Source organism: Thermobia domestica, chromosome 11 (assembly GCF_964235325.1).
Source record: "Thermobia domestica chromosome 11, izTheDome1.hap1.1, whole genome shotgun sequence".
Classification (NCBI taxonomy): Eukaryota; Metazoa; Arthropoda; class Insecta; order Zygentoma; family Lepismatidae; genus Thermobia; species Thermobia domestica.
This window is the reverse complement of record NC_137464.1, coordinates 108,862,231-108,875,339: the sequence shown is the minus strand read 5'-3', so window position 1 is coordinate 108,875,339 and position 13,109 is coordinate 108,862,231. Positions and strand designations below refer to the sequence as shown.

Here is a 13,109-nt window from a genome sequence, read left to right as displayed (position 1 = left end):
TCCATCTCCGACTAAATTCACGGTTGCCAGTGCCTTCTCACAAAGGTGCTCCAACCACCAACACAACACAATGGATAACGTAATCGTTAAAAATAACCATGAAGCACTGTGGTTAAGAATGCAGAGGGAGTAAATTTTATAACCATATTTGTAGAAGCGAAAGGATTTTCTGCGTCGCAAAGACGCACACATACATACACACTTTTGTCTGTTTGCGAAGAGAAATTTCTCAGAGCTGCCTTTATACGAGGTTTACTTAGAAAGTTAAAAAATTTTGAACTAATAATAAATGAGTTATCCTTTAAAGTTATAATGCGTGAACCTAAATATTGATGTTGTATGATAAATGTGCAACATTAAGATGAAGTTAAGCTGAAGTATACTCTCTTCAAGCTTTTTGTTATTATACTAGCAAGAACGCAGTATGGTTGATGAGATATAGTCAAAAAGTATGATGATTGAGATAATTTCTCATGCGTAATTTTCGAGAAAATCAAGAAAAACATTTAATGGTGCTAAAAGTAGTCCTATATCATTCTTTGCCAATAATAATTGGTAGTTTGATTCTGCTAAAAGATAATTTGATTATGTAATGAATATTTAACAGCAATTATACACTATTAAGTAGCACATTGTATCTATTCTTGTTTGTCTTCTAACGGTGACACTCATACAAGAAATGTAAGTGGTCCAGTGCCCTCTGATTTAAGTAGCTTCCTCATTTGTCCATAATTCATAATCGTTTCCACTAATAGCGTACGCTTTCACAATCTATGTGCATCATAAACCTGCCTGGCTGTTCAGATAATAATTTTGTTAATGGTAAAAGAGAAAAAGCCCTTAATACTACTCAGAACAGTTAAAGCCTATAACTACTTCAATATTTTTTCTTGAGTTAAAAGATATCGCACGAGAAGAGTCTTAATCCTTTACTTTTTCACATTCTCTACCGTATAGGTTGATTTTCGGTCGGACTCACATTTGATTTTGACTTTTAACGAAAGGGTAAATTTAAACCGGCCCGCAAAGTAAAGATGTTATTACCTATGTGAGTGAGGTTATATAAAAATATTTGAAAAGAAAGGTTGTGTACAGTCTCCTCAGAACCACATCGAATCGTTCATGAGGAGAACTAACGCTATTTCCCTTTGAAATCCCTTAGCTACGTCCTCTACTGTACGATCAGCGCAGAGTCGATATGATGAACAGAAATGGAAAATACACTATATTTTGTCAAAAAGATTCAGAATTTCTCATTTAAAAAGCCGCCGTAAAATATTCTGTAATTCTTTTTCTGATGTAAGATAGCAGCACTATGCCTAGCCCTTTTACGATCCATGGTACGTTATCGTACCATAATGCAGTGTTATCTTTAATAACTTGTTTAGGTCATATAGCAGGCATTTAAGCCGTTTTATTATTGGTCACGTCAGACATGGACCAAAGAACACCCCAGACGCATTATGGAATCAGATGGTCAAGTTGGTGGCGTCAAATGAGGGCGGGGAGACGTGGCATCACATTTTATTTTTGAGGCAATTTTCAGAAAAGGTTTCCGCCCTTAGCTTTAAAGATATCATATTGAAATTTTGCATACGCATTGTGTACACCTCTAACTATTTATCATTTTTTTTCTGAGATCTCTACGTGAACCTGGGCTCGCGCCCGAGGGCCTCAAATTTTTCAAAAAGGGTATTTTTAGTAAAAATTTCCCGGATTTTCCCTAATTTCCCATTTCTAGTATATCATATTGGCATGCGAGTAGTATCCTTTGAAAGATTGATTTATTCTGAAGAGAATGAGATATGAACCACAATCCAGGGACAAGTAATCTTATTTTAGGAAATTATTATATCACGTCGTATAAATATATGTATAAGAAAGATTCGTCACCTTGAGATTTAAAAAAAATTCCCGCCTTTAGTTTTCAAGATATCTCACTAAAATTTTGCACACGTAACTATGTGTACGTAACTATGTATTTTTTCAGTGATTTTGAAATTCCTATGTCAAACCAGGCCCGTGCCGGAGGGGCGTGATTTTTTTTTTAAACGTTATTTTCGAAAAACTCCCAGTTTCTCCTGATTTTTCCGTTTCAGGTGTACGATACGGACAAGGGAGTAGAACCGTTGGAAATGTTGCTTTATTGTGAAAAAAACTAGGTATGAACCATGATTCTACGATAAATAGCAATGAAGCAGTACCTGCTTGACTGAAAGTCTAAAATTTACTCCAAAAAACCAAGATCATAAAAGAATTAGTTATGATGTGCAATATGAGCTCGACCGGTCAACTAGTTTGTTTAGATCTGCTGGTTTTGTAAGTTGACCTCAAGTGTGTATTGCGATTCTTTACAATGAATAAAAATAATCAGCAAAGACTTTTTTTTGTCAACTAAATTGTGTGTGCGTAATAATTAAACATGTTCTCAAAAAACTATGGTGAATCAGATTTATCCATAACTCAAGCATATGAGTGGTAAATATCATTAAAAATGGCCGGGAAGTGTGTGAAGATTTGATTTGTTCCTGTCTTCGACACATAAAAACATCAACAACGTGAAAAAAATCACGATAAAAAAATACAAGAAATAGAGAGATGATTATGGATCTCAATATTTCATACAAAATTGCTTGTAGCACTCTTATTGATAAATTGAGCTTGAGACGCGTCGCCATTCGACTTGTTCCCCAAAGAGCTTAATTTTCTCCAAAAAAGAATATGGAAATAAGTTGCTAAAGACATGTATGCCAGATCCCATCCTATACATTCATGGAGCGCATTCTTACGGGAGATGAAACGTCGATTTAGAAGTCTGACATGCAAACAAGTCAACAAGCTGCTGAATAGAAAGGGAAAAATATGGGATAAAAAAAAATCAAAGTCGTTAAAATCAAGGTAATGCTGACTTTTTATTTCGATTACCGTGGACCATAGTGTTATGCACTCAGAACTTCTGCTAAAGGGAGAAACAGTCAACAAAGAGTATTACTTGAGCGTCAAGATGTGCGTTTAGTTGAAAATATCCATCGGAAAAGGTCCGAGCTGTGGAACCACCGTAACACACCGTCACCTAAAGCGTTTATTGTGACCGAATTCTTGGCGAAAAGTTAAACGAATGTTCCTGATCAATCTCCATATTCATGTGATACGGGTCCAGCTGACTATTTCTTGATTGAAAACTCAAATTACCACTTCTCGGGAGGGGTTTTAATTCAATTCAATCCATCAAATGAAATACGCTGAAGGAGCTAAAGGTTATTCCCGAAAATAACTACAAAAATGTTTTGATCATTGAGTTATTCGTTGGCGTATGTGTATTGCTTCAAATGGGCCATGTCCTGAAGCCAACAAAATAAATTTCGATGCATAATTAAATGTTTTGTGTTTTGCTGACGAAATTCGGGTACTTTTTTTCACATAATGTATACTACAATTTCTGTCGACAAAACATATGGATTCAGGAGACGAAAATTACAAAGAAAAACAAACTAGAAACAAACAAAAGAACAGTCACTACCAAACAGAAACAAGTAAATTATAAAGGAATTGCGGATTCTTTTACATTTTATATTCTTCCAGGTGAGGAATATTTTATATTCTTATATTAAGTCCATGGTGAGGAATCCTAGAGGGTGATGATAATTCCGCACGCTTAATATTTTTGGAATAAAATTTCCCCGCTAATAAGTTACTAAGGGGTGAATAAGGTGACATTATTGCCAGGAGTTTACGGTAGTTTGTATATAAATTAGCATGCATTTCTTATGTAATTAACGGCTGAACTAGTACAAGTGTATAGGGTGGCCACATTACCCCTTTATAAATGCTAATGTAAGTTTTCCCATTACCCCTTTATAAATGCTAATGTAAGTTTTCCCATTACCCCTTTATAAATGCTAATGTAAAGTTTTCCATTGTTTCAGATTGTGTGAGCGATGGCTGATACTTCCAGTTATAGGATCTGCCCGCACCACTTGCCTGGCCACCACGAAGCCCAGATCTCATCACCTGTGATAATGCGCTATGGGGGTTCATAAAGGACATCGTTGCACAAAACCATTACGATACCACTGCCGAACTGACAAAAGCTGAAAGTTACATCTGCAATGACCCGCAAAATGTCGCACTGAATCTGACTGCATATTATCCTTTGTCATCAGAATGACGGTCGACAGACTGATCCTTTGGACACTTAATATTTCTTATCTCAATGAAACTTCTCGAAAACATTGTTGTTCATGTCATTCAGTTCTTCCCGTGTAGTTGTTTTACATACGTTTAGTGGTTTATGTTACTAATTTTCAGGGGTAACGAGACTCTGTGACCATCTTGTACAATCTTATATCGTTTTATTATTATGGATGTTCGAATATTTTAACTTCTTACGTCGAAGCATTCCAGTGTGAAGTTTTTTTTTTTTTTTAACACTTTTGTCCTCCCTCTTATTTCGACTATTATTATTTCGTACCCTGTCATAAACTACCATCAATTATTGACAAATCTCGGAGTATTCCTAATGGAGACGGCAGGCAAAGAACATGCAAATGAAAGAGTGATTAATGAATGATCAATGAAGTTCCTTATCGGATTATCTCTTCCCAGTTATGAGAGTTCACTGCATAAAGCAGGTAATATTGCATCATTACTCGTAAAATACACGGATATTGTTTTAGTTCAACGTCCTTTTCTACGCCGAAAGCTGTATGAGACAGATCAGAATATGTGGGGTTTGAGTTCGAATACCTTACCAGTGACTCTCTCCCAGAAAAAGCAAGGAATGAGTTAGACCTATTGTATTAGTAACGAATCTAGTTTTTTATTTATTTATTTATTTATTTATTTATTTATTTATTTATTTATTTATTTATTTGGACACTGGAAGCCAGTCGAAGTTATTGTGATCAGATGATGAATTCACCTCTTATTGCCAATTTCAATTCTACTGGGAATTCTCAAACCACAGGACTGTTTCATGAAAGTTAAGTAATTTCAAGAAAAGTTGTTTTTCTAAACATCTTTGCCCCTAATTAACAAAAGATTGTCTACTTATCAAAGGAGGACTCCTCCCTTAGGAAGCCTAAATATTTTCCATACGTTTCGGAGCGACAAGCTGGTTCCGTTTTCAGTGGCAAGGTAACAAGAATAAAAACGGATAGAAGATAAAAGGTGTAAAAGAAGAGATATATGCCACTAAATAAATGTAACGTCAAGATACGTCACGAAGAGCAAAGCGCAAAAGAGTGAACTGAATTGAACGAAGCGAGATGTCTAAGTTACATCACTATTGCCAGATTCAAAATATGCATCAAATGTAGGTAACCAAGTTCTATCAATATTTCCAGTATCCAGATTTAAATCAAGTTTATATTTATGAATAAAAAATCATTCTTCTGTTGTTACTAAAATAAATATTAGATAAATATAAATCGGCTATAAATCTGGATACTGAAAACATTGATAGAACTTGGTTACCTAGCTTTGATGCCTATTTTGAATCTGGCAATAGTGACGTAACATAAACCGCGCTTTCTTCGACTCAGTTTACTCTTTTGCACTTTGCTCTGCTCATGACATTTCAGGATCCATTCTTTACGTTACATTCATTTAGTGGTATTTATTCCTTGTTTTACACCTTTTATCTCCTATCCGTTTTTTTCCCTTGTTACCTTGCCACTGAAGATGGAACCAGCTTGTCGTTCCGAAACGTATGGAAAATATTTAGGCTTCCTAAGGGAGGAGTCTTTGGTAAGTAGCCATTTTTTTGTTAATTTGAATCATCCTCTCATGCGCACCTATAATTTTAATCTTTGCCTCTACCTTATTTCAAGCTCATAAAGCTCCATTGAAAATCCTCAAAGAAATAACAATATGAAAGTTAGGTAACATTTAGGGGACCTTAAAATTTTTTTTTTTTTTTTTTTTTTTTTTTTTTTTTTTTTTTTTTTTTTTTTAAGAATAGGTAAATTAATTCCTTTTCTCTTGACTGATTTCAGCTTCAAGGATTGGAGGCAATTTTATTTACTCATATGCAATGTTTGGTGGAGATATGGTAGAAAAGTTATTGATAAAGACTTTTTTTTTAAAAAAAAAAGATTGGGTGAATTCAATCCCTTATCCTTGACTGTTTCGAACCTAAAGTAATAGGTTAGGTTTCATTTGAAAATCTCATAGAAATCACACGTGATATTTCAAGAGATTCGAACAATGTTTAAGAAAGTAATTTTGAAACATGTTTTTCTCCTTTCAGTATGGGATGAATTCCTTCCCTTGTTGTCAGGTTGATTTCGATCTCAAACAATAGGCCTATTGGGAATCCTAAAACAAAATATACTATGCCATATTTATTCGAAATCAAATTACCTCGTATTTTTAGCCAAGATTATCGTGAAAAGTTGACTGTTGTTATCACATTGTATGAAGTTACATACGCGCTTTCAAGATTTCTTGTCTCACTAATGTCCTTCTTCTAATCGAGGTTTCAACCCAAATTAATATGTCTTCGTATTTGGAAAGTCTTAAAGAAAGCGCTTCCCAAGATTCATTAAAATTGAACATATTTTATCGCGTACTAAACAGATATATTGGAAGATGTCATGTCAAATAGCAGAAGCTCGCTTACGCTTTTTTTAATAATTATAGTCGGTGCGCTTCAGTACGGTACACTTTTGAGCCAATCCCTGACAAACTTAATAAAAGAGCGAAATCACTTTGGATGTGATTTCTTTGGTAGATTGCCTGTACAAACATATTGAAACTTTCCGAATGAGAAAACTAATGAATCTTGTTTTCAGAAATGGTGAATTAACTTCATGTACTAATATTGTATACATCTAAAGAATTTAGAATAGGTGACAACAAAGAAGTCATCAACTGAGACAAAATCATTCTATAATCAACTAGCAGCGTTCACCCCGCTTCGCTGCGGTCACCCCGGAACGCAATAAACTTTGTTACTTAGATAATTTTTACTTTTTCGCTTTCAAGTGATATGATAAAAACCATAGAAGATTGCAGTAAATGTTAACATTATATCGCCTGTCATTTATGTTAACCCGCCCCGCTTCGCTGCGGTCACCCCGGAACGCAATAAACTTTGTTACTTAGATAATTTTTACTTTTTCGCTTTCAACTGATATGATAAAAACCATAGTAGATTGCAGTAAATGTTAACATTATATCGCCTGTCATTTATGTTAACCCGCCGAGTGACACGGTCATGCGGGTTGCATATAAATACGTTTATTTTTACCTATGATGAACTAACAAAGGATTTGTACGTTATGGACACTTGAATGGTCAATTATCTCAAGACACTGGTAATTAAAAATTAAAGTGATATGATAAAAAACATCTAGGGTCCAAATCCTAATAACCCCCCAAAAATAAAAGAAATTGGTTCAGCCGTATTAGCGTGATGAGGTAACAAAGGATTTTGCGTTCTCTTTTATATATAAGATCATATCACTTGAAAGCGAAAAAGTAAAAATTATCTAAGTAACAAAGTTTATTGCGTTCCGGGGTGACCGCAGCGAAGCGGGGTGAACGCTGCTAGTAAGATAATAAATCACCAATGCAAAATTAATGAAAAACTTAAAATGGCGATCTATGAATTTAACAGCGTAAAATTCTAATTTTTTCTATGTAGTTAGTTTGACAAGATCACACAAAAAAATTTAGAATGTACTTACATTATCAACAAGTAGCAGTGTCATGTGTTCACCACGTAAAGAAGTTTGGTTTGTATAATATAATATTTTCTCAATTAATATTGAAACCGGAAGTACTAGTATATTTATTCCATTTCTGATTTTCATAGAGAGATCGAGTGGAGATTAAATGCATTCGTGGAACGCTCAAATGATTGCAGAAAATAGCTTCTCGCTCTCTAGTATTGATTTACTCTATAGCAATAACCATTAAAATCGTTGATTTTCTGCCACTTCCGGTTTTAATAGAGACATTACAGTAGAGAGAGAATACACTTAATTAATTGCAGAAAACCGCTTCTTGCTATCTGTTCCTGTTTTTACTTATAACGATCAACGTTAAGCCCGGAAGTGATTGATCTCTGGTATATCTGGCTTTAGTAGAGAGGTCAGAATGAAGATGGAATATATTCTTGAGAAACCTAATTGATTACAGAAAACCACTTTTCGTTATCAATTACAGGTTTTATTCTATAGCTGTTAAAGTTGAAACTGGAAGTAGTTGATTTTTTGTTACTTCAGGTTTGAATACGGGTTAAGAGAGATCATTCCTATTCTTAGAATGCTAAATCGATACCAAAAAACTGCTTCTTGCTATCTCTTATTCTTTTTGTTTTATGTAGAACCATTTGAAACCGGAAGTTGTAGAGAATGTCTGTTACTTCCGACTTTAGTACAGAGTTAAGGTCTGAGATAATATGTATTCTTGGGGCATTTAATCGATTGTAGAAAACCACTTTCCTCTATCTATTACAATTGTTATGCTATAGTGATACCCATTAAAACTGGAAGTGCTTGATTTTCTGTCATTTCCAGATTTAATAGAGAGATTAAATTGGAGATAAAATATATTCTTGTTGTGACCCTTAAATGACTACAGAAAACCGCTTCTCTGTATATACATATGTTTTGATTATATGACGATCAATGTTAAAAGCGAAAGTGATTGATTTCTGCCGCTTACGGTTTCAATACGTGGTTAAAATTGAATATATTTCCTATTCTTAAAACTCTAAAGCAATAAAAAAAATGTATCTATCTCTTACCGTCTTTATTCTACGTAGATCAATATCGATACCAGAAAAACATTTGTAGCGGATTTCTACCACTTCTGGATTCAGTAGAGAGTTAAAGATGGATATGATATATATTCTTAAGACACTTAATCGATTGCAGAATACCGCTTCTCTCTATCTATTAATGTTTTTTGCTCTAATAGTGATCAACGTATAAACCGAAATGGTCGATTTCATGTACTTCCGGTTTGAATATCAGCTTCAATAACAAACTCGGTTCCCAACTTTCAATCATCTACACTCTTACCAAATTTGGTGGTGAACCATCAACTAGTTCTTGAGATATTTTGTCTCTCTGACGGACGGAGAAGATAAATATATAAACAGTTTTGATAAACTATACTCGTTCGAATACGTATTAACCAGAAAAATAATACACATGATATTTGTCTCTTTATTTAAAGATGGCAGAATAATGAGAGCGAGAAATGCGTAACAACGTAAGTTTACTTCCTCAGCCAGGGAGAGAAGATATCTACCAGTAGTAGTTGCTGGTTTACTCATACTGGATTCAATATTGTCATTTATGTTGGAAAGCTAAGCTACTTGAAGGCAGTGAACTACGGTTTTAGCAAATCAGATATCATAACCACTCTATGTGTTGACGACATATTACCTTTCTTTTACTCTAACACTAAGGAATTTCAAAGGCCAAGTACATCGTACTAAAATATACGACGTAAACTCGTAAAATAAATAAAAGTTACTAACCTCCAAAAAGAGTTTCCGCATCCTTGAATGGTTTGTCTTTCTGGAAGTCTTCCTTGTGTATAACAACAAAGAAGTACAAAATGGTAGAAGTAGCTGCTAACACTAATAGGAAGCAGAGAAAAACTCCATAACATCCAATTCTTGGTTTTAAGCAGGTATTCCGTCGTAGGCCAAGATGCTTGTGAGAAGTTGGTCCCATGCGACAAGATTTAGAGTTCATCGAGATGAGAGATCCACAGGAGCTACAAACAACTTTTCCTAAAAGTAAATAAATACTAAACTGGTAAGTTTAAAGTGTTCAATGAAACGTTTGAAGAAAAGTAATAAATATATTTTAACCTAGATTACGAAATTGCATTTATTATTTTGAAAATGATTAGTAAGACGTTATCATCCGCATGCTCTCCGAGGATCAAGAGATTTTAACAATATTCGATTCCTTGTTTATGATTATTATGATTATTATTATTATTATTATTATTATTATTATTATTATTATTATTATTATTATTATTATTATTATTATTATTATCCGTAGTAGTTGTAGTAGTAGTAGTAGTAGTAGTAGTAGTAGTAGTAGTAGTAGTAGTAGTAGTAGTAGTAGTAATAGTAGTAGTAGTAGTAATAGTAATAGTAGTAGTAGTAGTAGTAGTAGTAGTAGTAGTAGTAGTAGTAGTAGTAGTAGTAGTAGTAGTAGTAGTAGTAGTACTGATCAAATAGAGATGCTATCTAACTACTATGTGTTTAAGCCTTGCCATTACGAACTTCATATTGCTGTCTGACATTAGCACTGAGGCAACATTGTATTCGAAATAGCCCTACTCGATTTATTTACTTTTAATTACGTGTTTGTCAACAGCGAGGTTATATAGGTCGAGATCTACAGTTTAAAGTGGGCCAAGTACACCTGTGAGCCCGAACTGTAACTGTTGAATCCAAGTACATCTGCTTGAAATTGAATTGAAACTAATCTCATTTCGTACTTTTTGATAAATACATTGCACCTTCTTCAAATTATCTGGTCAGTATATTTGCATATTTACATGTTTCCTCTAATAGTTGCTTTAAATAGTGAACCACTACACTATTTCCATCGATATACGCAACAAATTGTGACTTTTATGTAGCCGCTAACACCACCATTCACCAACTCAGAACTGTTCACTCATATACTTCCAAAAAATAAATAGAGAAATAGATTCTATATAATGACTAGAATTATACAAGTGTGTTTTTTCCCCTCCAAATTGATAGAAAATAATTATTTATTTTTCCATTTGTACTCGAGACACGCCGTTAAACATCGGCTTCGTCAGTTCGAATTCTTAAACTCGAAACCTCGCATCAATAAATCTTTAATTACACTGTATCCACACTTAAGATGTGTACCTATATTCCTACGTATTAACGTTCAAAACACAATAGCATAAATACAGTATTATTTTAAAATAATACTATCCAGGATAACCCAAAAGTGTGGAAACACCCTAATAACTGGTAAACACTGAAGAAAAAAAGTAACAATGTAGGGAGGAATAGGAATTGAACAAATGTTTGAGGACACATTACAATGAGGTCCGCCATCTTCAATTTTTTCGCAATTGTCTTAAATCGAAATCATATATCATTTTTATAGTAAATTTTCGTAGAAATTGAATGGCACTGTTAGATTTGTTCTAGTGCCCACTACTACTAAGTTATGACTGATTCTTTGTTGTGTCTCCAAGAAAAGAGATTAGTCATACGGCAATGACCACTAATTGTTACAAAGCGTGTTCAATGTGTTTCCCGTTCCGGTAGATGCATTTTGAGTTCTCAGTCATGCAAGCACTTGCGCAAAGTTTTAGCTATAATATTGGATCATGCGTCCATAATTCATTCCTTGACATGCTGATCATCCCTAATTTTCACCGCTCTCACAGCAGAGTTAACACGGCACCACATGTAGTATTCCAGTAGATCAGGTCAGAAGAACGAGGGAGTCATTCCACAGTATCTTGCCGACCAATTCATGCATTATGAAACTGTTGATCGGGATACTCATGAGCACAGGTACCGTAATGGAGTGCAACTCCATCGTGCTGGAAGAAAAAAGAGAACAGCCCATCCTCCAACAGCAGGGATGGCAAGATATCGTCTTCTAACATGCGTCCATAGCCCATTGCTGTTATGGTTGATAAAGAGTGGAGTCATTCCCAACACCACACCACGCCATTACATTGCCGAGAACAGGTGCGGATGTGTTAAATAGATGCGAATTACTATCCGACCAGTACCGCACTTTCTTTGTTAACCTCGACCGACACATAAAAGTTTGCCTCATCAGTAAACAATGAGTCAGAAGAGAATGTGGGTTTTGTCGTAGCTGTTGTTGAGCAAATTCCAGACGACAATCTGGATCACCTTCTGCAAGGTGTTGGTGAATTTGTAGCTTATAAAGGTGTCACTTATTCACTAACATGACACACATAATTAAGGTGCGAGTAACAGCACTTTTACGGATTCCACTACGTGTATTTCGCTTGGAACTTTTACTGATTTATGTCATCACTGCCACAGTTGATACCTCGTCTGTCGTCATGCGTAATGTACCACTCTTGGCTCGATCTGTCGCATATTCGGTTTCTTGGAATTTTCTCAGCACTGTAAATACAGTACCATTATTAATGGAAGGTCTTTCCGAATGATACAAACAAAGTAATAGTCGTAATTTTGTAATAGTTAGTGCTAGAGCAGAAATAACAGTACCATTCAATTTCTACAAAAATTTGCTATTAAAATGTCATATCACGTGCTATGGTTTCCATTTAAGACAATTGTGTAAAATTCTAGACATTGTACTGTGTCCTCAAGCATTTCTCCACATTCCTTATCTCCCTACATCGCTATGTTTATTATATTTTGCAGTATTTACATCTTACTAGGGTGTTTCCACACGTTTCGACCATTCTGCATAACGAAAGATTGAATTTACAGAACAAACTTTCATTTTTGTTATTGTACATACCTGTAATGAGTCGCCAACCCATTTGTCCCTGAGTCACTACTGATGAGTTAAGCTTCTGTAATAGAATCAGATTATAATTAACAATTTCAGTGGATAAGGAATAAATATAGGAAAAATAATATTTATCAAAGATCTGTTGTGTAGAGTAACGGTGGTAAATCAAGTAGATTACATTTGCTTGAAATATTTTCATTATTTTGATAACCATCCTGCAGAAGTTCAAAAAATTTATCGTACAATTTTTCACATATTCAATTACGGGTATGTCCTACAAATCTTTTCCAATTATTTATCTTTAATGTAATATTTTCTGTAACTGTACTGTACATTCAAACGCAAAATGTTCTTGTACTCGTGGTAGATTGAAATGCTCACTTCATATTATCCATTAAACATAATCTTTGTACGAGGTTCAGTCAAAAGTTCCCGGAATTTCATTGTAACTATTTATTACTATAATATAGGTACATATTCATTTAATCGCCTTCAAAATATGCTCTTTGAGAACACACCGACTTGTTCCACCGCTCCTGTCATTGCTGGAAGCAACACTGAAAGTCATTTTCTGGTACGTTCTGAAGTTCTGTCATCGCACTGGTTTGGATG

The 13,109-nt window shown here is 34.6% G+C and overlaps 1 protein-coding gene across 6 annotated transcripts in view; it reads right to left on the bottom strand.

Annotated features, from left to right (window-relative positions):
• The window catches only part of LOC145663643 (uncharacterized), a 73,091-nt gene that overhangs the window by 1,939 nt on the left and 58,043 nt on the right, over window positions 1–13,109 (bottom strand). For all 6 annotated transcript variants that reach the window (XM_081729746.1, XM_081729745.1, XM_081729747.1 and 3 more), the window contains 2 exons: window positions 12,504–12,558; window positions 9,497–9,754 (listed from right to left, as the gene is read on the bottom strand). In XM_081729746.1, coding sequence (XP_081585872.1) covers window positions 9,497–9,754; window positions 12,504–12,558 — 313 coding nt within the window. The remainder of the gene's footprint in view (window positions 1–9,496; window positions 9,755–12,503; window positions 12,559–13,109) is intronic.